General features: G+C 54.3%; 1 protein-coding gene across 4 annotated transcripts in view; it reads right to left on the minus strand.

Moving 5' to 3' along the window:
• Nucleotides 1-26,007, minus strand: part of chd7 (chromodomain helicase DNA binding protein 7) — a 51,583-nt gene that overhangs the window by 23,644 nt on the left and 1,932 nt on the right. For 3 of the 4 annotated variants that reach the window (XM_060058760.1, XM_060058762.1, XM_060058761.1), the window contains exons 2-19: nt 18,483-19,920; nt 17,830-18,155; nt 14,759-15,180; nt 9,923-10,064; nt 8,891-9,016; nt 8,346-8,411; nt 6,996-7,051; nt 6,333-6,447; nt 6,055-6,138; nt 5,826-5,963; nt 5,177-5,298; nt 4,348-4,591; nt 3,915-4,091; nt 3,493-3,636; nt 2,926-3,024; nt 2,478-2,661; nt 1,337-1,550; nt 50-245 (exon numbers count right to left, since the gene is read on the minus strand). In XM_060058760.1, the coding sequence (XP_059914743.1) occupies nt 50-245; nt 1,337-1,550; nt 2,478-2,661; nt 2,926-3,024; nt 3,493-3,636; nt 3,915-4,091; nt 4,348-4,591; nt 5,177-5,298; nt 5,826-5,963; nt 6,055-6,138; nt 6,333-6,447; nt 6,996-7,051; nt 8,346-8,411; nt 8,891-9,016; nt 9,923-10,064; nt 14,759-15,180; nt 17,830-18,155; nt 18,483-19,848 (4,221 nt within the window). In that variant the 5' untranslated portion in view covers nt 19,849-19,920. The remainder of the gene's footprint in view (nt 1-49; nt 246-1,336; nt 1,551-2,477; nt 2,662-2,925; nt 3,025-3,492; nt 3,637-3,914; nt 4,092-4,347; nt 4,592-5,176; nt 5,299-5,825; nt 5,964-6,054; nt 6,139-6,332; nt 6,448-6,995; nt 7,052-8,345; nt 8,412-8,890; nt 9,017-9,922; nt 10,065-14,758; nt 15,181-17,829; nt 18,156-18,482; nt 19,921-26,007) is intronic. The other variant, XM_060058763.1, reaches the window with a different exon arrangement.

Consider the following 26,007-nt stretch of genomic DNA (forward strand, 5'->3'; position numbering starts at 1 on the left):
AGTAGAACACAGAGTGGCTGACTGAGAGGCTGGCTGACTGGCTGCCTACCTGCAGGTCGTTCTGGGGGTTCCAGTCCGAGTCGAAGATGATACAGGTGTCGGCGGCGGTGAGGTTGATGCCCAGCCCCCCCGCCCGCGTGCACAGCAGGAAGACGAAGCGGTCCGAGTCCGGCCGCGAGAACCGGTCGATGGCCGCTTGCCGCAGGTTCCCGCGCACACGCCCATCGATACGCTCGTACGGATACCTGGGGATAAGAGCACATAGCTATTAGCACTGAAGCTATTAGCGGTGAAACCTAGCTATTAGAATTTAACCCTAGGAATTAGCATTAAAACCATGAGACATTTATCTATTTGAATGAAACCTAAATAAATCTAGCTATTATCATTGGATGGATCAGGCTACTGTTAAGTAAGCTAGTTATGTCTGTGCTACCTAGTGTTGTGCTAGCTCACCGTCTCTGGACGAGGTGGTGTGTAGCTAGTGCTAGCGTACCGTCTCTGGACGAGATAGTGTGTAGCTAGTGCTAGCGTACCGTCTCTGACTGAGGTCGTGTGTAGCTAGTGCTAGCGTACCGTCTCTGGATGAGGTTGTGTGTAGCTAGTGCTAGCGTACCGTCTCTGGATGAGGTTGTGTGTAGCTAGTTCTAGCGTACCGTCTCTGGATGAGGTTGTGTGTAGCTAGTTCTAGCGTACCGTCTCTGGATGAGGTTGTGTGTAGCTAGTTCTAGCGTACCGTCTCTGGATGAGGTTGTGTGTAGCTAGTGCTAGCGTACCGTCTCTGGATGAGGTTGTGTGTAGCTAGTTCTAGCGTACCGTCTCTGGATGAGGTTGTATGTAGCTAGTGCTAGCGTACCGTCTCTGGATGAGGTTGTGTGTAGCTAGTTATAGCGTACCGTCTCTGGATGAGGTTGTGTGTAGCTAGTTCTAGCGTACCGTCTCTGGATGAGGTTGTGTGTAGCTAGTGCTAGCGTACCGTCTCTGGATGAGGTTGTGTGTAGCTAGTTCTAGCGTACCGTCTCTGGATGAGGTTGTGTGTAGCTAGTGCTAGCGTACCGTCTCTGGATGAGGTTGTGTGTAGCTAGTGCTAGCGTACCGTCTCTGGACGAGATAGTGTGTAGCTAGTGCTAGCGTACCGTCTCTGGACGAGATAGTATGTAGCTAATGCTAGCGTACCGTCTCTGACTGAGGTCGTGTGTAGCTAGTGCTAGCGTACCGTCTCTGGACGAGATAGTGTGTAGCTAGTGCTAGCGTACCGTCTCTGACTGAGGTTGTGTGTAGCTAGTGCTAGCGTACCGTCTCTGACTGAGGTTGTGTGTAGCTAGTTCTAGCGTACCGTCTCTGGATGAGGTAGTCCTCCAGGATGTCCAGGCAGCGGACCATCTGGGAGAAGACGAGCACGCGGTGGCCCCCGGCCTTCAGCTTGGGCAGCAGCTTGTCGATCAGCACCAGCTTTCCGGCCGCCTGCACCATCGCCTGCAGGTGGAAGTCAGGCGTCTCCGCCTGCACGTGGGTCTCCCGGAACTCGTCCACGATCTTCTCCTCTGCGCCTGGGGGGAGGATTGCCAGGTTAACGTCAACCGATTAGAGTGTGAGCGAGCCGTTGAGGGAGTGCGTCTGTCTGTACCATTGACAGTGGCGCCAACTTCAGGTCAACATTGTACATTTATGTATTATTTAGCTGTAATCTATTAGATATTTTGCACATATTTGTTGCGATGATGTCTGATTTAACCGTTCCATCAATTGACGGATGCGTTTCACAAGTACGATACGAGTGGCGAGGCATGTACTTATTTTCCATAAACATGCCCGAATAAATGGGAGTAGGTACAGCTTAATTACATTTCTCTCATAGTACGCAAGAACTGACTTCACACTGGTCACTCGCATCGTCAAGCGGGTGCGGCAAAGCAAACGCAAACTATTCCTACCTGCAGGCTTACGGAAAGAGTCAAACCAAGAGTCGTTTTGGTTACTCTCTGATTGTATTGATCAGCTCTTTTGACTGCCTTCATCGCATCTCGGCATACGATAACTTTTGAAACGGCCTCTTGAATGGCAAGGTTCATGTTGTGGGCATTACAACACACGTACATGGCCTCTTCTTGTATGTCCTTGATGCGTGGTTGTAAGCCCGACCTGCTCCCTGATATATTCGACCGGTCAATCATTTGGCACTGGCCAACCATTGGTATATCAGGAATGTTGCCAGCGATTCTTCAGAAGGATTGGTGGGGGAGAGAGAGGGGGAGGGAGGTGGCGGGGTACTATCGCCGCGCAACACAGCACAGCGTTCTATCACACAACAAAGCATTCCATCGCTCAGCGGCAACGAAAACGTGCCGGTTCACTTAGCTTAAATATTGAGGGGTTTTTGCACCCCCAACCATATCTTTGGGGTTGCAAGAAACCTTGGGGCCCCCCTAGAGATGGCGCCAGCGAGCGTTGATGAGTGCCTGTCAGACTGTCGGTACCTTTGATGAGGTAGGGGTGGTTGCAGCACTTCCTCAGCTCCATCATGGTGTTGAGGAGGTTGGGGACGTTGGGTCCTGCTCCTCCTCCACCGCTCCCGCCTCCTATGCCGCCTTTAGACAGGAAGGAGAAGTTCTTCTCCAGGATGGCCCGGTAGTACTTCTTCTGGATGTTGGTGAGCTCCACCTGAGGACCGGCAGACAGGGACCAGCTCAGAACACGCATATACACCATCAACGGTACACACATCTAGAACCTTCTGTTTTATACAAACAGGAGCCACGTTCACAAGACGCGTCTGCCCAGCGCGACCACTGCTCAGTGGGCTCAGTGCGCCGGTTAGCTCTGCTAACGCTATGCTACGGCTCTGCGCTAGCACAGTTTGTCGGAGGAACGAGGAGAGGAGGAGATAAATAAGGGGCCCAGGAGGAGGCTGAGGAGGTGCCCTACCTCGATGATGGTCTCCTCTTTAGGAGCCAGGTTCTTCTCCACGTCCTCCTTCAGCCGCCGCAGCATCATGGGCTTCAGGATGGCCTGCAGATTCTGGACCTGAGGACAACATCTGGAGCTCAACACAGCTGCATCTGGATCTCAACACACAGCCGCATGTGGATCTCACACAGCCACATGTGGATCTCACACAGCCACATCTGGAGCTCAAATAGCCACATCTGGACCAGAACAAACTAACATCTGGAGCTCAACACAGCCACATGTGGAGCTCACACAGCCACATCTCGAGCTCACACAGCCACATCTGGACCAGAACAAACTAACATCTGGAGCTCAACACACAGCCACATCTGGAGCTCAACACACAGCCACATCTGGAGCTCAACACACAGCCACATCTGGAGCTCAACACACAGCCACATCTGGAGCTCACACAGTAACCTCTGGACCACAAAAAACAGTAACATCTGAACCACATACAGTAACACCTGGACCACTAACAGTAAAATCTGGACCAGGACAAACATCATCCCCCCCCCCCCCCCCCAGTCGTCCCCGTCCTACCTGCTCCTCGGTCTTCAGGTCTCCGAACTCCGCCATGAAGGTGTGCTCCGAGGGGAAGCGCTCCGGCTCCAGGAAGTTGAGCAGACTGAAGAGCTCCTCCACGGTGTTCTGGAGAGGAGTCCCGGTAAGCAGCACCTTGTGCTCCTGCAGGAGGAGCAGGAGGAACTGGGTTACACAATGGATTCACATTATGCAAATAGAGTTGGATTGGTCAGGAAGATTATCTGTTTTATTTTCTTGTCAACAATTGAACACTAAAAGGTCATCTTTTAAAAGTGTTTTAGCTCAACAGAAAAACCAGAGCAGGGCGGTAGAGCGGAGTGGGCCTAAAGAGGGTGTGTCAGTGTCAGGGCGTGCGTCAGCGGGGGCGTGTCTCAGCCTGGGGGCGTGTCTCAGCCTGGGGGCGTGTCCCAGAGCCTCACCATGTCCATCATCTTCAGGCCCTCCAGGAGTTTGCAGTTGCGGTTCTTGAGGCGGTGGGCCTCGTCAATGACCACGCAGCGCCAAGGCACGCTGCGCAGCTCGGGGCAGTCCGTCAGGATCATCTCGAAGGTGGTGATGACCGCATGGAACCGGTACGCTCCTTTGATCACCTTACCCTGCAGGGGCGGGAGGGGGGGATGGATTAACACCAGGAAGCATCTGGACGTCCTCACTGCTCCAAAAGGGGGATGGCGACCGGTCTGGACCGGTCTGGACCGGTCTGACAAACGGACCAGTCTGAGACAGCGGTGGACTGGACCTCAGCACCATCTGAAACCAGCGTGACCCCGCTTCACAGGAGACGCAACAAAAAACCGGACAAAAACTAAATGGGCACCAACAGCGGAGGCTGAACCACAAGCAGGCTGCTACCTGGGGGTCCCGGTAGTACATCTCGTAGGCCTGGATGGTCTTGCGGCTGGCCTGGCTGCCGTGGTAGACCACGGCGTTGAGCTCTGTCCAGGTGCGGAACTCGCGCTCCCAGTTGGGGATGGTGGAGAGCGGGGCGATCACCAGGAAGGGGCCCTGGATCCCCGTGAGGAAGACCTCGTGGAGGAAGGTGATGGACTGGATGGTCTTACCCAGACCCATCTCGTCAGCCAGGATACAGTTACGACTGCGGGGAGGAGAGCGCACCCAGTGAGTCCGGAACGTGAAACAATGCTGCCATGGACCGATACATAACCCATGATGGCATTCCCATGAACGGAGTTCTACCAGGTCGAGATACCTACTGGTTGTACCAGGTGTATATGTAGTACTGGTGCAGTACTACTGGTCTACAGGGGTACCTACCTGTACCAGGTGTATATGTAGTACTGGTGCAGTACTACTGGTCTACAGGGGTACCTACCTGTACCAGGTGTATATGTAGTACTGGTGCAGTACTACTGGTCTACAGGGGTACCTACCTGTACCAGGTGTATATGTAGTACTGGTGCAGTACTACTGGTCTACAGGGGTACCTACCTGTACCAGGTGTATATGTAGTGCTGGTGCAGTACTACTGGTCTACAGGGGTACCTACCTGTACCAGGTGTATATGTAGTGCTGGTGCAGTACTACTGGTCTACAGGGGTACCTACTTGTACCAGGTGTATATGTAGTACTGGTGCAGTACTACTGTTCTACAGGGGTACCTACTTGTACCAGGTGTATATGTAGGACTGGTGCAGTACTACTGGTCTACAGGGGTACCTACTTGTTGTACCAGTTGAAGGTCAGCCAGTTCAGGCCCTCCAGCTGGTACTCCCTGAGAGAGTTGCTGTTCCTGTAGTCCTTGGAGGCCTCACAGCGCTTCCAGCCGTCCATGGGGGGGCGGTCCTGGGGGGGGGGGGGGGGGGGCAGAACACAGCATCTCAGGACCGCGAGCACAACCGGCTGCTATTTCATTAACCCCTCTCACCCCCCATCTTATCTTAGGGTGACCTTTGACCTCTCCAGGCCAGTAAAGGCCTCAGACAGGGGTGTGGGGGGGGGGGGGGGGGCAGGGGGAGATTGAGGAATGAAGTCTGATGATCTGAGGCCCGACTGGATTAAGACCTCTCCGCCAGCCAGGAGACAGACAGCCAGAGCAACAGACCGCAGCCTGCCTCTGCTTCTGTTCTGCATTACACACTCCGTTACTCCGTTAGTGGTTTGGCTGAGCAGGGTGAGTTGGGAGGGGCGGGTTGACTACAGGAACGCAGCCCAGCAGAGGGGCTGAGCACACACACACACACACACAAAATAATACAGGCCAATAAAGAGTGTTTGTCTCTTATTTGGGTAAATATCCCCTTCCTCCTGAGTGGTAGCCACTAGCTAACGTGACTAGGGTAGCAGACTGCTGTTAACTCGCGGCTACTCACCACGTGCTTGGTGTTGGGCGCGCGCTGGGCGATGACGTCATAGTCGTCTATCTTTGATTGGTCGATGTCTGACTTGAGCTCCCAGGTGGAGTCTTCATAGGGCAGACCGCACCACTTCACCAGGTAGAGGGTCACCGTCTGGGGGGGACAAACACCCACACACACACACACGTTAGAGGGGGTCTGGGGGTCGTCATGGCGACGGAGGTACAGACGGAACAGGGCCTACCTCTCCGTTCTCGTCGGGGCTCTCCGACACGTCCAGCACGCGGTCCACCTCCACGTAGTCCGGGTTGAAAGGCTCGTCGTCCATCTGGGGGAGGGGGACGGGCAGATTAGATGGAGTGTCTTTTTTAAACAAAACTGATCGGAGATCTGGCTTAGATTCTAGGTAGGAGGAGCAAGAGGAGGAGGAGGAGCAGGCCATCACTGTAAATAAGAACTTGTTCTTAATGATCTGCCTGGTTAAATAAAGGTAAAAAAAATAAATAAGCAGAAGGCGGCTACCTCGGTGATGAAGTTGTTGAGCAGCTGCTTGGCTCTGAACCTCTTGATCTTCTGGTGGATCCTCTTGTCCTTCTCCAGCTCCGGCAGGTCCGCCCAGCGACAGTGCAGGTAGGAGCTGGGGCAACAGGAAGGGACGGGGCTAGGGTCACTACCTCACTTTCTGGCTCTTACACTCTTCTAAACGGTCTCCTCCAGCGATGTACATCTCTCTGTAGGCATCTTCAATAGATTCTATAGTTTACAGTATTTACACGTCATCATATTTACAGTTACTGTAACGTGTATATGGCAGGTCTCCAGGAATCCTTTTTATCCCAACAGACACACACAACCACAACCTGCGTGTCCGCTGGGTTGTGTGCGTGTGTTAATGTGCCCGTGTGTTTGTGGGCGTGATAAACAAGCCGTTGTGTCTACACGTGCTTTATTACATTTCACAAAATTACATCTTAAATCACTGGCCGTGAGTGAGTGAAAGTGGGTAAGAGAGCGAGTGTGAATGAGTGACTGACCACGAGAATGTGAGGAGTGAGTGAGAGAGCGTATGTGAGGAGTGAGTGAGAGAGTATGTGAGGAGTGAGTGAGAGTGAGAGGGTGATTGAATGAGTATGTGAGGAGTGAGTGAGTGAGGAGTGAGAGTGTGTAAGGTTTTGAGAGACTTACAAGCTCTTGAACTTGACGTAGAACTCCTCCACCTCCAGCTCCTCTCCTGACTCCTGCTGGGAGGTGAAATAGGAACGTTAACACTGCACACTTCAAATAAAATCATGTAACGGTAAAAGAGGCATAATTAAAAGTAGCATACAGTAGGGGTGGGTTTTTTCGTGTACACGGATACGTTTTTTTTTTAATTAATGAATTATTATTATTTTTTTAAAGTGTACCGCAGTCACGCTATAGGAGGATTATTTGGTTATCAACACGGCAGATGTGCGCGCAGAATGAGTGCAAAAAGAAAATTTGGTTGACAGGTTGCCATGGTTATCTCTGTGTGGTTAATTTGCAGTTGCGGTGTTAATTAGGATGTTGTCAGCTTACTGTTACAATAAACTGTAAGCAGAAAACGTGGTAATATGCTATAGACCCTATAGTATCTGTGGTATAAAGGCTGGGACGAATTTCAAATGATAAATATTTACACTTTATGTTGAAAGTATATAGACCATCGCGATTCCCATTGAAACGAATGGCGCAGTGATTATTCTTCAAAACGAGAGCCGGTAAATTGTGAAAAATGAATTAAACTGTAATCAGACAACGCAGTTATATGCTATAGACCCTAGAGTATCTGTGGTATAAAGGCTGGGGCTAATTTCGAATTATAAATATGTACACTTTATGTTGAAAGTATAGACTGCGATTCCCATTGAAACGAATGGTGCGGTGATTTTTATTTATTTTTACGTTTACAGATTTTTCCTAAACGGTTATGATTTACTAACCAGTTACACGTGTACCTGTGCACACCCCTAGTTCACAGTATAACAATAACACATACTTTGCTTTAACACACACACACACACACACACACGCACACACACGTCTGTATGCGTGTGTGCCTATATATGTGTGTGTTTCCCTCCACAGCCAAGACTTGTGCTTCACTTGTCCTCCATTCACCATTATCCCACGTGCACGCGCATCGGGCACGCCCACGCTGCTACTACTACTACTGTAAGGCTGTGATTCATCCATTACACATAAACACTCTGTGCCCGGGGAGCTAGCTGCCGCCGCCGCTGCAGTCTGTGGTCTGGCAGCGTGCCAGCCAGGGTCACAGCAACACACAGGGTGTGTGTCTGGCTGTGTGTGTGTGTGCACGTCTTGAGGACAAAGCTTCAAAACAAAGAGGCTGGAAGACAGACAGTTGAGAGACAGACAGGGTGTGTAATGTGTTTAGGCCCAGCTGCAGGACACATAATCACATGACGCAATCCTGCAGAACACAGGCCTGCGTGTGTGTGTGTGTGTGTGTGTGTGTGTGTGTGTGCGTCTGTGTGTGTCTGTGTGTACCTGTTTCTTGGTGATTCGCATGGTCATGATTTTCTCTACGACAGGTCCCTCAGTCTCAACCAGATCCTGAGACAGAGACAGAGACAGAGACAGAGACAGAGACAGAGAGAGAGAGAGAGAGAGAGAGAGAGAGACGGACAGACAGAGAAATGGAGAGAGTCCGAGCGAGAAAGAGAGCGAGAGATCGACAGAGAGAGAGCGAGAGAGCGAGAGCAAGACAGAGCGAGAGAGAGGGAGTCAGGGAGTCAGATTTCAGAAGGTCAGACATAAAAATCTGAAATTTCATCTGAAAATCAGGAACTCCATTAAGGACGTCCTGGTCTGTGATTGGCTCCTCGGGTAACGTGACCAATCGGCTGTCTCCAACTCACTCCTCCATGGGCTAGGGTTACAGCTAGGTTCAACCAGTCTTCAGCTGTACTAGTCAATAACACCAGTTACCACAAACTGTTATCAGGCTAGTAAATGTTAACCTGGCTCCGACAACATGGTAAACCTAGTTAGAGTAAAACATCTAGTTAACATATTGAGTCCATGTTGGTTACCTGGTGCTGGGAGGAGGGGGACTGGCCCGCGGGGGAGTCCTCTCCGCTGTCGTCTTCGTCTGAGATCCTGAACTCCAGCTCCTCAGTGTAGCGCTTCCTCTTCACCTGCCGGCTGGACCGCCTCTTCTGGAGGAAGACGGCTGGTTAACCTCCGTCACCACTAGTCAACCCTCCGTCCCCACTAGTCAACCCTCCGTCCCCACTAGTCAACCCTCCGTCCCCACTAGTCAACCCTCCGTCAACCCTCCGTCCCCACTAGTCAACCCTCCGTCAACCCTCCGTCCCCACTAGTCAACCCTCCGTCCCCACTAGTCAACCCTCCGTCAACCCTCCGTCCCCACTAGTCAACCCTCCGTCAACCCTCCGTCCCCACTAGTCAACCCTCCGTCAACCCTCCGTCCCCACTAGTCACCACTAGTCAACCCTAGTCTACCCTCCGTCACCACTAGTCTACCCTCCGTCACCACTAGTCTACCCTCCGTCACCACTAGTCTACCCTCCGTCACCACTAGTCTACCCTCCGTCACCACTAGTCTACCCTCCGTCACCACTAGTCTACCCTCCGTCACCACTAGTCAACCCTCCGTCACCACTAGTCTACCCTCCGTCACCACTAGTCTACCCTCCGTCACCACTAGTCTACCCTCCGTCACCACTAGTCAACCCTCCGTCACCACTAGTCAACCCTCGTCAACCCTCGTCAACCCTCGTCAACCCTCCGTCACCACTAGTCTACCCTCCGTCACCACTAGTCAACCCTCCGTCCCCACTAGTCAACCCTCCGTCCCCACTAGTCAACCCTCCGTCACCACTAGTCAACCCTCCGTCACCACTAGTCAACCCTCCGTCACCACTAGGTAATCCTCCATCCCGCGCTACTCAACCGATGTATATCCGACAGGATATCATCATCACAATTGAACAATAATCGGTCCTCCGTTAGCTTAGCATCACAGTAGCTCAGCTTCCACCACTAAGACTGAGCTGCTTATCTTGCGAAGCTCAGCCTCTTCAGTTTGTCTGCATGGTTACCTGGGTTCCATCGTCATCGTCGTCTTCAGGGGAGGGGGGCGGGGATTTCACCTCAACGTCTTCGCTAATTGACGGCTCCCTCTTCCTCTTGGACTCCTTCTTGGTGGCGCTGGCCCCGCCCTCCGACTCCGCCTTCTTGGTGCTGAGAAGAGACGATAAATCAAACATTAACCAATTAATTAACCTCACCTCCTCTCCCCATTAGGGATTTAATGACAGTGTTTTCTTCTGTTTTTAATGTGTTCTATAATAACAGAGGCAGAACATAGGCGCTAACAGAGGAGGCTAGCTAGCCAAGGCAGAACGCAGGCGTCAACAGAGGAGGCTAGCTAGCCAGGGCAGAACGCAGGCGTCAACAGAGGAGGATAGCTAGCCAGGGCAGAACGCAGGCGTTAACAGAGAAGGATAGCGCTAAAGGTCTGTGTTGGGACCTTTAAAGGCCGAACCCGGTTCTGCCTACGATCCCTTCAGCACTACTTATAAAAAATAAAAAAAACGATATGTCTGTCCATGTCTGTGTTTGTGTGCATCTGTATGCCCGTGTGCATCTGTATGCCCGTGTGTATTTGTGTGTGTTTTTATCTGTGTACCCATGTCTGTGCGTGCGTGTGTGTGCATTACTGTGTGTGTATATGTATGCGCGTCTCCCAGGGCGATGGCCATGTTTGATTTCCCCATTTAGAAATCATTAGTGAGCCCGAGGCTGTGGCACACAAGGGGTTAATACCATGAGAGAGAGGGGGAGGGGGGGAGGAGTTCAGAGGCCCCCTGGGCTAGCTCTAATTTCTGGCATGGAGAGAGAGAGGGAGTGTGTGTGTGTGCACAGCACCCTCTCTCCCCCTGCCTGTATCTCTCTCCCCCTAGGCCTCTCCCCCCCTCCCCTCCCTCCCCTCCCTCCCCCCGGGCCCTTCTCCTTTCATCCTCAAGCCAAGACCAATCACCATCTCCGTGGTAACGGCTGGTCATGTGACCTGCACCTGTTACTCTGGCTGGTCGCCACACGCTGCAGCCATCTGGACACACACACACACACACACACACACACACACACACACACACACACACACACACACACACACACACACACACACACACACACACACACACACACACACACACACACACACACACACACACACACACACACACACACACACACACACACACACACCTGGATCAGCCCCCCCCATCCTCTTCTCTCCATTCCTCAATTGCCCAGGGCGAGAGAGGCGGAACGTGAGAGAGCTAGCAGGAGAGAGAGAGCGAGGGAGAGAGAGGGGGAGAGAGAGACTGGCATTTACACATGCCGTGTGTTACGAGGGGGGTCTGTAGGACACCTGCCACCATCATGAGTCACACTGCTGGACACACACCACAGGGGAACTAACAAACCACAACACACCCTCAGACACACAACACTGATTAACAACACACACACACACACACACACACACACACAGAGAAGGACACTAGCAACACAACTGGTAGAGCCACAACTGTGTGTCAAGCAACACACACCCAACAACACACACTCTACAACACACAGGGAGTGGCAGTTTTGCTGAGGTTATTTATAGATGAGAGAGATAGAGGGGGGGGGGGGGGATAGAAGGGGGGCGATGGAGGAAGGTCAAAGGAAAGAGGTGAGATGACTGGACGTGTCACACACACACACACATAGATAAAATTATTATTATTCAAATCACCGTCACCATTTCCCCTAACAGGACTCCAAACTAACCTCCGAGTCTCTCCCCCCTCTTAGTCTCTCTCCCCTCCTCTTAGTCTCTCCATCATTCCTTCTCCATCTACCGCCACAAGCCCCCCTCCCCCCAGGGCTGTGGCTCCACCCACATTCCCCAGACTCCATCAGGTGGTCACCTGACCCGCCTGGGTTCCAGCATCGTCAGGGTGACGGGGGTCTCACTCACACACACACACACACACACACACACACACACACACACACACACACACACACACACACACACACACACACACACACACACACACACACACACACACACACACACACACACACACACACACACACACACACACACACACACGAAGAGGGGGGAAAGAAAGAGTGAAGAGAAGATTGGTGGGAGAGAGTAGAAGGGGGAGAGAGAGTAGAGGCGGGAGCACGGGGCAGTAAAGTTGGGAGTGGAGGAGGAGATGAATCAAAGGGGTGAAGCAGACAGTCTCCATTTTAGAGCAGAGTGACCACTGCCTATTATTATGCTAAATTAACCTGCAAGATGGAGGACGTCTCTACAGATAAACACACACCCGCACATGCACAGGTTGGGGGGGCTAGGGTCGGAAGCACGGCCCTCCTTATCATTAAACGCCATTTTCTGCCACACACACACACGTTGCCCCCACACACACACACACACGTTGCCCACACACACACACACACACACACACACACACACACACACCTCCCCCAGCACTGACCCTTGCAGCATGCTGGTTTGGCCCCTCCCTTCGTGAGGATAAAAGACACGGAGAGGAAGGGGGAGGAGACAGAGGGAGGAGAGAGAGGGGGAGGGGAGGTGCGAGTGATGGGGGTTGTCCTCTGATAAATTCCACACTAGCATCATGTTTCCACCTCCACAATGAGAGCAGCAGCAGCCATGCGCCCCCTGCCCCCCCCCCTGCATCTCTTCCTGTCGTCTCCCTCTCTCTCCCCCCTGCCTCTCTTCCTGTTTTCCCCTCCCCTCCCTCTTCCTGTGGTCTCCCTCTCCTCCCCCTCTTCCTGTCTGTGGGCTTTTCAGTGTGAGCTACAGTCGAGCCTCCATCGTGTGCTGCCTTCACTCACTCATCACATCACAGGAGCGATCACAACCTCATGCTCCTCCATTCACTCACTCACTCAGACCTCATGCTCCTCCATTCACCCGATCTCACGGTCCTCTAGTCACTCACTCACCAGACCTCACGGTCCTCTAGTCACTCACTCACCAGACCTCACGGCCCTCTAGTCACTCACTCACCAGACCTCACGGTCCTCTAGTCACTCACTCACCAGACCTCACGGTCCTCTAGTCACTCACTCACCAGACCTCACGGTCCTCTAGTCACTCACTCACCAGACCTCACGGTCCTCTAGTCACTCACTCACCAGACCTCACGGTCCTCTAGTCACTCACTCACCAGACCTCATGGTCCTCTAGTCACTCACTCACCAGACCTCACGGTCCTCTAGTCACTCACTCACCAGACCTCACGGTCCTCTAGTCACTCACTCACCAGACCTCATGGTCCTCTAGTCACTCACTCACCAGACCTCACGGTCCTCTAGTCACTCACTCACCAGACCTCACGGTCCTCTAGTCACTCACTCACCAGACCTCACGGTCCTCTAGTCACTCACTCACCAGACCTCATGGTCCTCTAGTCACTCACTCACCAGACCTCACGGTCCTCTAGTCACTCACTCACCAGACCTCACGGTCCTCTAGTCACTCACTCACCAGACCTCACGGTCCTCTAGTCACTCACTCACCAGACCTCACGGTCCTCTAGTCACTCACTCACCAGACCTCATGGTCCTCTAGTCACTCATTCACCAAACCTCCTCCAGAGAGCCGTCCTGGGGGCTACGGGCGGGGTCATGAGGAGCAGGTAGGGGTCAGATGTCAGACAGACCTCTGAGCGGGGGTCCACACCCTGAAAAAAGACTCAACCTCTCCTCCTAGCTGGAGTGAGAGGGTGAGCGTTAGAGAACCACGCCCTGGTCACTAGGCAACCAAAAACCACATCACGAGCAAGAACAGCTGACAATCTGCCTATAACACCCATCCTGATTGGCCCGTCATCCGAGATGAGACAACCCATCAGTGATGGTCTGGGCTGGCCAGCTTTAATGTTGCCGTCTGGAGAGAAAGGGGGAAGTGCCCATCACCACTCTAATGGTGAAGAGAAGGGGGCGGAGCCTATCGGCTATTCTTCGTTGATATTTACTATTGATTGAGTTAATAATTAATGAATATTGACGGATCAGTCAACCCACCAGATTTCAAGAGACGCACGTGAACCAGCTAGCATTGGTCTGTTGGTAGAGGTTAGAATGGCGCACACCGATTGGCAGGCCTTAAATCGGTCATTAGGGTTGCCAGGCAACAGGAGGGATTAGACCCTCGAGCTGGATCAATGGCGCTCCCCCGTGATCGATTACCCTCCCTCCCCCCCCCCCCCCGCCACTTCCCCCCCCCCCCCTTCCACTGTTCCAGGGGTCAGAATTGGGCACCAGAAAGTTCAACATAATCTTAATGAAAGCATAATAATGGTACCAGCCTACAGGGGGCGCTAGTGCGTTAGCCCCAGACATGAGCCCCCAACATTAGCCTCAAACATTAGCCTCGTATCGACACTCCGGGACAGTGCTGTACGGTAGGGTGCTGTAGGGACGGGTGCTGTACGGTATGGTAGGGTGCCGTGCCGTAGGGTGCTGTGCTGTAGGGTATGGTGCTGTACACAGTAGGGTGCCGTACGGTAGGGTGCCATGCAGTACAGTGTACGGTACGGTAGGGTGCCATACGGTTGGGCGCTGTACGGTAGGGTGCCATGCAGTACAGTGTACGGTACGGTAGGGTGCCATACGGTTGGGCGCTGTACGGTAGGGTGCCATGCAGTACAGTGTACGGTAGGGTAGGGTGCCATACGGTTGGGCGCTGTACGGTAGGGTGCCATACGGTTGGGCGCTGTACGGTAGGGTGCCATACGGTTGGGCGCTGTACGGTAGGGTGCCATACGGTTGGGCGCTGTACGGTAGGGTGCCGTAGGGTAGGGGGCCGTAGGGTAGGATGATGAATAAAGCGTTCCTACCTGGTCTTCTTGGGGGTCTTGGTCTTGGGGGTGGAGCTCTTGGTCTTCTTCTCCTTGGGCTCTTTGGGCTCTTTGGGGGTCTTGGGGGTTTTGGGGGTCTTGGGGGTCTTGGGTTCTTTGGGCTCCTTGCCCTCCACCTTCTCCTTTGGTTTTTTCTTCCTCTTCCTCTTCTCTGCAGGGGGACTGGTTGCCATGGCGCCGGCCTGCCCGTCGCCGGCGGGGGGGGTCCCGTCCTCCGAGGGGTTCCGCCCCTGCTCTGGCTCCTCCCCCTCTGCCATCTTGACCTTCTTACTCTTCTTCTTCTTTTTTGGCTTGGTGTCCGGGCCGCCGGGCTGCTCGCCGTCCATTGGCTGGCCCGGGGCGGCAGCCGGCCTATCCGGGGCAGTCGCTAAGGCTTCGCCGGGCAGGTCCGATGGGGAATGCTGCGGAGACGAGAGGAGGAGAAGGTTACCACACACTGCCCATCAGGACCAGTACGGCTACCAGGAACCACTCAGGAAACACACCATCCATCCATGGTGCACACACCATCTTTCTCCCTCAAGCTCCCTCACCCACCTCTCTCCCTCCCTTCAGTACCGTCACCCCCTCCTACCCCCGTCTCTCCCACCTCTCTCTAGCCCTCCCCTCTCAGATGTGAAACCAGTTAAACCCCCCCCCCCCCAGTAGCCCCTCTGTGACAGGAAACTGGTGACCAGCTGTTTGGAACTTCACCAACTCCCCCCCCCCCACCTCCCCCCCCCCCTCCCTCCTCCAGCTGCCTCCCCCTCTCCCTTCCTCCCCTCTCTCTCCAGCTGCTCAGGGTCCCAGTGGCAGATGGGAAATCAGGCATCATGACACGAATAAATTATCTCCATACTTCAAAACCACACAACCCTTGCGAGACAGACACACCAGGCCTGCGTGTGTGGCTGTGTGGCTGTGTGTGCGTGTGGCTGTGGTTTTGTGCGTGGTGTTGTGTATGCGGGCCAGCAGGTTTGAGAGCATAATGCCACACTACAGGCTCCCTGAGCGCGCACACACACACTTAAAGCTGCAACAAAATAAACATAAACAAGAGAGCGAGAGAGGGAGCAGAGTTGGTATATTATTAGTGCCAGCTCCACCTGCATCAAAAGCATACTAATGTACACACAGACAGACACACACACACACACACACACACACACACACTCCAAGGTCATGCACACATACAGAACACACCAACACCTGCTGACACAGACGTAACCCGAGAAGAAACTGCAGAGAGGAGACGGGCGAGAGACACCCCCGATGTGTGATGGACCGAGAGCGAGAGAGAGAGACGGGTCGGTAGATATTCTGTCATCCTGCCAAAACCCTGCAGATAATCAATCACACACTGACACCAGAAACACACATGCTAACGGACACACACACAAATAGACTGACAGTGTAGCCAACTTACCCAGACACACACACACACTAAAACACACATGCTAACCAACGCTCACAAACTAAAGCACATACGCTAATTGACGCTTAACACTAAGGCACACAACTGTATCCCAACATGCCGCTCAGGGGTGTGTGTGTGTGCCCGTGCCCATGTGTGCGCGTGTGTTAACCATGCTTAGGGAGCAGATGGGGATTAGAGAGACCTCCAGTCCGCTCTGCAGGTCGGTAATCACGGTCCGACGGCCGGTCAGCGCCCTGCGGACCGCCCAGAGACGTCTACCTCCTCCCCCTGCTCCCAGAACCACCGGGGGGTGGGGGTACCTCTATAGCCCGGGAGGTGGTGGGGGTACGTCTATAGAGCTCCACTCAGAGCGCCCATCTTACCCTTAGGAATAACCTTCATACCAACTGGCTCTCTAGTGATACTGTACCAACTGGCTCTCTAGTGATACTGTACCAACTGGCTCTCTAGTGATACTGTACCAACTGGCTCTCTAGTGATACTGTACCAACTGGCTCTCTAGTGATACTGTACCAACACTAGCCAAATTACGACCTCAGGGAGGAAGGCTGTGTTGGGACCGCTCTGTTACTGAAGGGACAGGGTGAGCAGGCCTCCTCCAACACCCAGCTAATCGCTGCCTTGGTTCTCCACAGTATGCTAGTCCTGTAGCGTGTTTTAGTAACAGTAGGTCATGTTAATACAGCAGTATGCTAGTCCTGTAGCGTGCTTTAGTAACAGTAGGTCATGTTAATACAGCAGTATGCTAGTCCTGCAGCGTGTTTTAGTAACAGTAGGTCATGTTAATACAGCAGTATGCTAGTCCTGTAGCGTGTTTTAGTAACAGTAGGTCATGTTAATACAGCAGTATGCTAGCCCTGTAGCGTGTTTTAGTAACAGTAGGTGAAGTTAATACAGCAGTATGCTAGTCCTGTAGCGTGTTTTAGTAACAGTAGGTCATGTTAATACAGCAGTATGCTAGCCCTGTAGCGTGTTTTAGTAACAGTAGGTGAAGTTAATACAGCAGTATGCTAGTCCTGTAGCGCGTTTTAGTAAAATTAGGTCATGTTAATAGATGGTTAATAACTAACGATTCATTATTAATATTGACTGTTGGGGGTTTACTATAAATCAAGACTTCAAACAAGAGACTAGTGAGGAAGTAACATACACACCACACATTAAATACACACAATAGTCATCACCACACACACACCCCAAGCAGCTACACTCAAAACCCTATGACACACACACCACAACTTGGCGCTGGCAACCGAGTGCACCACACACGCGTAACCGAGCGCACACACCCAGCCGTCTGGTGTCCCCGGGCAGATTACTCGGGCGCGTCGCGTGCCTCGCTACGCGAGAGAGAGGGGGGGAGGCGTACTGTACCCCCCCGGCTAACCCCCCCCCCCCCCCCCCCCCATCTAGGTCAGGAGCCCGGACATATTAACTCTGACAGCTGAATGTCAACCCACACCAGCCCTGCTGGGGGAGGGGGTCAGACCAGTGGAGAACACACACACACACACACACACACACACACACACACACACACACACACACACACACACACACACACACACACACACACACACACACACACACACACACACACACACACACACACACACACACACTCCTCACTTACCCGGATCTGAGGCACTTTCTGTGGGGTGAGGGGGGGTGAGGCCAGGGGGTGGGAGGCGGCCGGGGCCCAGGGGAGGGGCGGCTGCCCGGGGGCCGGGGGGGTCATCTGCAGGTGGTGAGGATGGGGGGGCAGGTGTGCGTGGGGTGTGGCTCCCTGGGGGGGCGGGGCCAGGCCCTGGTTGGGGGGCGGGGCCCCGTGCTGAGTGGCGGCCGGGCCCGGGAAGCCCAGGGTGGCGGGCTGCAGGGGCTGCCCGCCCCGGGAGGCCTGCTGCTGGGCAACCAGCTGCCGCGGGTCCCCTGCCTGGCTGGCTGGGGCCTCGTGAGGCCCTGCAAACACAAGTTCAGAAGTCAGGGAACGCAGAGACTGGTGTGAAGGATTACACCAGGCTTATTATGGTCTGTTATAGCATAGCGGTCTAGCATAGGGATACTATTATCAGTGTTACCATGGCAACAACATACTGCTTTACATCCATCACACATACATCCATCTATTGATGTAGCCCTCCCTAGACCCGCCCCTTCGTAGGCCTGCATGCTAGCTAATGCTTTAGCTTGGCTCATGCTAGCTAATGCTTTAGCCTGGCTCATGCTAGCTAAGTAGCTAATGCTCCTAGAATGCTAAACTCCTCCGTCAGCTCCACCTGAGCTCACCTGGCTGGTGTTGGGGCCGGCCGGGGGCCATCTGGGGCCCGCAGTGGGGGCTCATCCCTGGGTACATCTGACCGGGGGGCATGCCGTGGGCCTGCTGGTGCTGGGGGGCCCGCTGCAGGGGGGCCACCATGGGGCCGGGGGCCGACTGGTATCCCGACACCTCCGGGGGCCCAGCAAGCCCGGCACTGGGGGGCCGTCCCTGCTGGGGCGGGGGAGTGGGTGTGCCCAGGCCCCGCATTGGGGACATGGAGGAGGGGGGAGGGTAGGCCCCCTGAGCCGGGGGGCCTAGGTGGGGCGAGGCCTGGCTGGGGGCCTGGGCCAGGCCCTGGGGGTGCATAGGCTGGTGTGGAGGTCCTGGGGGGTAGCGGACCTGGGGCCCGGCCGCAGGGCCTGACCCCTGGGCGTACCGCTGGGCCAGCTGCCCTGGGCCCATGGCCTGGCCGGGGTTAGCGTTAGCCTGGTTGTTGGCCTGGGCCATGGGGGGCCCCTGTGCCATGGGGGGCCCCTGGGCCATGGAGGGCCCCATAGCTTGGCCCATGGCCCCGTACTGACCCTGGTAGCCGGGGTACTGCCCTCCCGGGAACCCGGCCATGGCCTGGTGGTGCTGGTGGGGGTGGGGGGTCTGTCTGGAGGGGGAGTGGGGGTAGCGGGGCGTGTGGCCCATGTTGGGGTAGCCCTGCTGGGGCTGCTGCTGCTGGGCGGGGGGCTGGGGGAGCCTCATCTGGGCCCCGCCCATGCCCCCATGGCCCAGGTAGTGGGCGGGGTCCTGGGGGGCGGGGGGGTAGTGTTGGGCCATGCGGCCCGCGTTGGGGGTTGAGTTGGCGCCCGCCATGCTGCCGTAGTCACTGCGAGGCATCTGATAGGCCGCCATCTGGTTGGGCCCGCCCCCTGGCTGGGCCGGAGGCTGCTGATAGGGCGATCTGCTCTGCTGCTGCTGTTGTTGTTGTTGTTGTTGTTGGCCCCAAACTCCTCCCCCTCCTCCCGCCGCCGCTCCTCCCCCCCCACCACCCCCGGGGTCACCGGGGTAACCGTGATGGGGGTTGGCGGGGCTGCCGTGGTAGCGGTTGCCCATGCCGTTCATAGGGGCGTTGACGTTGGGCGGGCCGCCGCCTTGCCCCGCCTGGGGCATCATGTGACCGGCGTATGGGCCGTGGTCGTACAACTGGCCCAGCTTGGGCTGGCCCAGGCCCTGGTGGTACGCCCCCCCACCCCCCTGGTGGTCCATGCCCAGGGAGGCGGGGTTCCCCCCGGGCTGGCCGGGCGGGGGCGCCCCCTGCTGGGGGAAGCAGTCGGCCAAGCCGTCCAGGCCGTCTGAGAACAGCCCCGCATCGTCTCCGAACAGGCTCAGCATCCCGGGGTCCGCCATGGGACCACAGGGTCCGCTGGGAGGTGAAGACTAGCTGCTGCTGCCTGCTACTCCATGCTCCTCCTCTGACTCCTGGAGAGAGAGGAGGAGAGGAGGGTTAGAGGGGGTCATCCTTCAGGACGAGAGGAGGTCATCCCTCAGGAAGAGAGGAGAGAGGAGGAGAGGAGAGAGGAGGGAGAGGAGGTCATCCCTCAGGAGGAGGAGAGAGGAGGGAGAGGAGAGGTCATCCCTCAGGGGGAGAGGAGAGAGAGGAGAGAGGAGGTCATCCCTCAGGAGGAGAGGAGAGAGGAGGTCATCCCTCAGGAGGAGGAGAGGAGGTCCTCCCTCGGGGAGTAGAAGCAGCACATGTTGAGCTAGTAAAGCGGTTGTATAGCCCCCAGCGGAGGACACCTCCCCCACCCTGCTCCCATTTTACAACTAAACAAAAGAACTTTTTTCCAACACTCACACACACACACACACTTTTCCAACAGAACCCACACACTCTTTCCCCCCCCACACGGTCATTGAGGCTCTGTGTTAGAACAATGGGGCCAGCAGATGCAGCTCTGTTTGAACACCACCAGCTGCCCTGCAGAGAGACGGGCCGAGCCACAGACAGGCACCCAGCCACAGACAGGCACCCAGCCACAGACAGGCACCCAGCCACAGACAGGCACCCAGCCACAGACAGGCACCCAGCCACAGACAGGCCGAGAGAGAGAGACAGGCACCCAACCACAGACAGGCCGAGAGAGAGACAGGCCATAAGACACAGACAGATGTGTGATGAGCGACACACACACACGGACCCATCAGCCTACTGCCCTCAATGGGACACCACCCGTATCAGTGGTCAACACCACTTGCTTGACAGATTCTCTCGTGTGCATCCACCGTGGTAGCGGTAGCACGAAGGTAGCACGTTGGAAGCGATGACGTGGGTAGCACGTCGGTATTACTAGCACGTGGGTAGTACATCGATAGCGGTAGCACGTCGATACAGTAGCTAGCCATTTTGACAAATTTTAGTCCAACAGTTCCAACAATCCCCCACTTCAAGGCCTGATCAGTACCAGAGCTCTTTAAACCTTCCATTGTCTTGACGCCTCTTATGTTTTCCCAGAATGCATCACATTGTTGCAGCTCTGCCCCACACAGAGCTGCATTAGCATGACAGTGTGCTGCAAGCATTGTAAATGAGGTTGTGTGGCTCCGAGTACAGAGAGCCCCCTGCTGGGGCTGCAGCCCCCCCCCCCCCCTCTATAGCCGGAACCAAAGAGCACACCCCCAGGTAGGGGTCGGAGGTCACCCTGCTCAAGGAGGCCTACAGGTTAACGGGCACGGAGGATTGAACCCAGAACCTCTCAGCTGGGCGTCAACCCCCTGACCACTAGACCACTGGCTACGTCAGCCAAACAGGCTACATCAGCCAAACAGGCTACGTCAGGCTAGCAGCAGAAGACAGTGTAGCGTCGCTCAGCAACAGGAAGCAGATGTTGTATCACAGACAACTTCCGAGATGAACAACACGGATGTTCTGTCTGGCAGGGGGGGGGGGGGGTCGTGATCTGAGTCGTCCAACGTGATTTCATTTCCTGTGAGACGGGCTTCCTGTTTTACAGCACCCACACCACATCTAAACAAGAGTCCGGCTCCTACGGTAGTTCAGCACGGGGCAACCTCCATCCAGAAGGGTTAGAGGTCGTCTGGTTCTAGGAGGCCTTCCGTTATCGAACCCAGAACCCTTTCGGGGACACACACACACACACACACACAGTCAGCCAATCAGCAGGCCCAGCGAGGGGTGCGGAGGCTGTGGAAGTCTTCATTCATAACCTTGCTGCTGTGAACGAGGGCAGAGTACAGCCCACTGGATCCTACTGGCTGAAGCTCCTATCGGCTGCAAAGGAGGGTTAGGAGACCACGCCCACAGCCCACAATGCCCAGTGGGCCGGTGTGAACCTCCAGACCTGACAGTGTTCCGACTGTGGAGCCCCCCTACCTCCAGTTCCCTTAACACAGTGATCCACACTGAGGAGCTGCTTCTGCAGGGCGTTTGTACACAGCTCACCCACCATGCAGTCACCTCCTCACTATCCATCTAACACAACTGGTCGGCCACTCAGGTAGCCGAGCCACTGAGGTAGCCTCTAGGGTACCACTGAGGTTGCCTCTATGGTCAGGGTACCACTGACGTAGCCTCTAGGGTAGGGATCGACCGTTTATGGATTTTTTAGGGCCGATGCCAAACAGAATTTTTTTTTCAGCTGATGCTTATTTTCTTGAGCCGATATATGGAGCCGGTACTGCTTTTGCTCCCTAAATGTACATCATGAAAATGACCCAATGACGATAACAAAAAGATAAACATGACATTTTTTCTGAACCGTGTCAGAAAAACAATTGGCAAAAAAATTAAATAATAACCGACCGATGCATGTAAAAATCGCAAAACATCACTGGTAGCCTCTAGGGTTACTGAGGGTTGAGTGCGATCGCTCCAGAAAAAGCATTTCCTGTTCAAAGGTAAGCACCCCCACCCAACTACAACACCTGTAGGAGGCTGGCTCTCTACCACCCGTAGACAGAGCCCAGCCCTGCAAGAGCCCGCGACTAAAGCCTATAATTTATACCTTTGGTCCAATCAGCTCACGGCCTGCGTGTGGCCACTGTGTGTCTGTTGGTGTGTCTTCATGAGTATGTGTGCCTACATGAGTGTGTGTGCCATCATGAGTGTGCGTGCCATCATGAGTGTGCGTGCCATCATGAGTGTGCGTGGCTTCATGAGTGTGTGTTTCAGTGCAACAGAGGGAGGGATGCAGGGCCCTGTGTTTGGGGGATTGTACCGGAAGGAAGGAAGAGAGGGAGGGAGGTTGAGGGTGGGGCCGATAAACAGAGAGGGGGGTAGACAGAGGGGAGGAAAAAGTTTGAAGCAGCGAAGCGAGAGAGAATTAGGTTATCATACGCACGGCTGCCCGGTTAATGGGGGGTGTGCGTGTGTCCTGGCCACAGCCAGCCCTCGGTCTGCAGTCTGAATCCTTTAGCTGAGGAAGGCTCCTGACTGAAAGACCCGGAAGTCTCTCAGCAGCAGCCATGATGGAGCTGGCCTGACTCTAATGCTGAGGAGAGGAGCCTCAGTGCCTCCTTCAGCGTAGGGTACACTGGAGCGTCCTTCACCCGAGGAAAGGAGGTGCTGCCGTCCCACAAGCCATTGCTGCAGGAGCATTTGAACAGATACAACGTTCGGCCGTTTACCAAAACAAACCATCACCATGACGACTATTTTCCCACAACCATAGTTTCGGATATATTTCCATAAATGTGAGCAACCATCATCAATAGGACAACTATTCATTTCACTTGTGACCAGTACCCTATATTCCTTTTCACCAACTGCTCCTCCTCTAACAACCTGCATGAAACACACGGTGAGAACGCACAAGAGGCTCCTTTAGTCGGCCATCTTCTGAACGCTGGAGCGCCACCAAGCAGACCCCGGTCCATAATATGCTCCGTCGCTGAGTGACGTAGCATAGTGACGTAGCCTCAGCCTCATGGTGATGTAGCCTAGTGTAGGTTCAGTCTCATCGTGACGTAGCCTAGTGTAGGTGCATTCTCCTAGTGACGTAGCCTAATGTAGGTTCAGCCTCAGTGACGTAGCCTAGTGTAGTTGCAGTCTCATTCTTAGCCACATGACATTTTTCATCCAGGTCAAGGAAAGGATGTTTGGAAAGGACACTTTGTCTATTCGATTGCATTTATATACATTTAGCATTTTATATCCGGTGAGCTAAACATCATCATGGAGTGGTACTAGTGATTCTGTTTACTACGCAGCATTCAGAAAACCCTCTGTACCGTGCCTTTAAGAGAGTTCCCCTTTAAGGCTGAGTACACATTACAGCCCCACCTCTTTAATCAATCATTGGTATTGACAAGCTTCTTAGCCAATAGGATGGATGGCTTCAGACAGCCTCCCGAGGGATTGGCCTGCATGCCCTCCCGGCACCGCCTGCTTTCCTATTAACAACCAATTAGATTTCCCCAGGCCGGCCCCCTAACCGTTCTCCTGGGACACACACACACACACACACACACACACACACACACACACACACACACACACACACACACACACACACACACACACACACACACACACACACACACACACACACACACACACACACACACACACACACACACACACACACACACCTGATAGGGCGAGGTCTGATGACACAATACTAATTACACGTTTCAGATGCTACCAACTGGTGACCTTTGAACCAGGGCCTCGGCGGAAGGAGCGTGACTCAAGTGAGCTCCGCTGCTCCTCCTCCAAGAATCACAGCCTTGAACCACCACGGACACACGCAGACAGAACCACACACACGCACAGAGAGAACCACACAGACAAGCTCAGAACCAAACAGAACACAGTGTGAGGTCAAGGATTGATTGACCCACACTTTCCCACCATCTCTTGGTCACATCACAGGTCAGAGACATCTCACACACCTCTGAACAGAGCCAGCACAACAGTGGAGGGAATGAATCAGTCTCTCGCCAGCCCTCCCCCTCTCTGAGGCACTGAGTCCATAAGGTCCTCGCCATGGGGGAGGCTGGTGACAGGATGGAGGGGGAGGAGACGTGGAGAGAGAGGGGGAGGAGAGGGACACAGACAGGCTGTGATGACACTCAGTTATAATGTCACCATGGAGAGAGATGTTACCGCTAACCTTTCAGAGAACGAGAGAGACTAGGGGGGGGGGGGGGGGGGTGGGGGAGAGAGGGAGACAGGGACCAGGACAGAGGGAGACAGAAAGACAGACAAGGAGAGACATGGAGACAGAGACCAGCAGGGAGGGAGAGACAGACGGGTAAGGGAGCCGGTGAGATGGGGGAGGCCAGTGCCGTCTGAGGAAGAGCCATGTGGGCTGAAGCTGGCAGAATGATAGATGGAGAGGAAGACACAGTGCAGCCTCCTCCTCCTCCTCCTCCTCCTCCTCCCCCCCCCCTGGTCACACACCATGTGCCCTGACAGAGGACAAAATGGCTGCCCTCACAACACCAAACAACAGGCTGCTGGTGGAACTGTTGATTCTCTCCTCACAGCAACGCCATGGCAACCAACCATGACAGCAGGGCTAATTGACCAATAAGGAGCCAGCACAGACAGGTGCACAATGCTAGGTGTGTTCGTCTCTAGAAACCTTTCATCTTTGCTTTAGGCCTTTGTTTACAAATTCGCCATGTTGTTCTGGGGAGGAAGACTCCGACCAGAGGACACTGGGGTCCGCTGGGGTCCGCTGGGGTCCGCTGGGGCCCAGAGGGGCATCCTGCTTCAGAGACCAGTAGGAAACCAGCGTCGGTGAAGGAATCTACTGAGACCTGGGGATCAGTGATAGGTGGAACCCCTGCAGAACCCGGTTCACCTGACCAATCAGGAGGAGCCTACACACAAACATACGTTGGTGAGACCAGCTGTGAACTTCAACACACAGCAGAGAATAGCTTCAATACAGGGGGACAGGGAGGGAGACATCATGGAGAGAGAGACAGAGAGAGAGAGAGACAGAGAGTAAACAATGAGACATTCTCTCTGGCAGCAGAACAATCACATCAGTGTAGTCATGAAGGGTCAGAGTTCACACTGGACGCAATACCAGAGACACAACACACACTATGGCACCAACACACACACACACACACACACACACACACACACACAGTATGGCACACACACACACACACACACACACACACACCTTGTTGTCAGCGAAGTGTTAACAGAACAAGACTGACGGACCAACCGTTCAAACATCCGAAACACTGGATAACCGGGAAAGTTCTCAATGAAGTAGTACACGTGTAGTACAGACATATCTGCACCAGGATACTGTACCCTCTCCTTGAGAACTGAACCATACATCCTTCTGGAGATAAGACCCCATCTGGTTCAGAATCGACAGCACTTCCGAGGGTTTTAAACATCCTACTTCCTTCAAAACTAACTATTATAACCAAACCGTTTCACATGCCTTCGGAATGGAAAATGAAAAAGCTGTAAACACGCTCGACGAGCCCTCAGCCCGGGCAGGGTTTGGGGAAAAGTACCGTAACCACAAGAAAGGACCACAATAGTGGCTCACATCTGGTGCGTGTGTGTGCGTG

This window comes from Gadus macrocephalus, chromosome 8 (genome assembly GCF_031168955.1).
Source record: "Gadus macrocephalus chromosome 8, ASM3116895v1".
Lineage (NCBI taxonomy): Eukaryota > Metazoa > Chordata > Actinopteri > Gadiformes > Gadidae > Gadus > Gadus macrocephalus.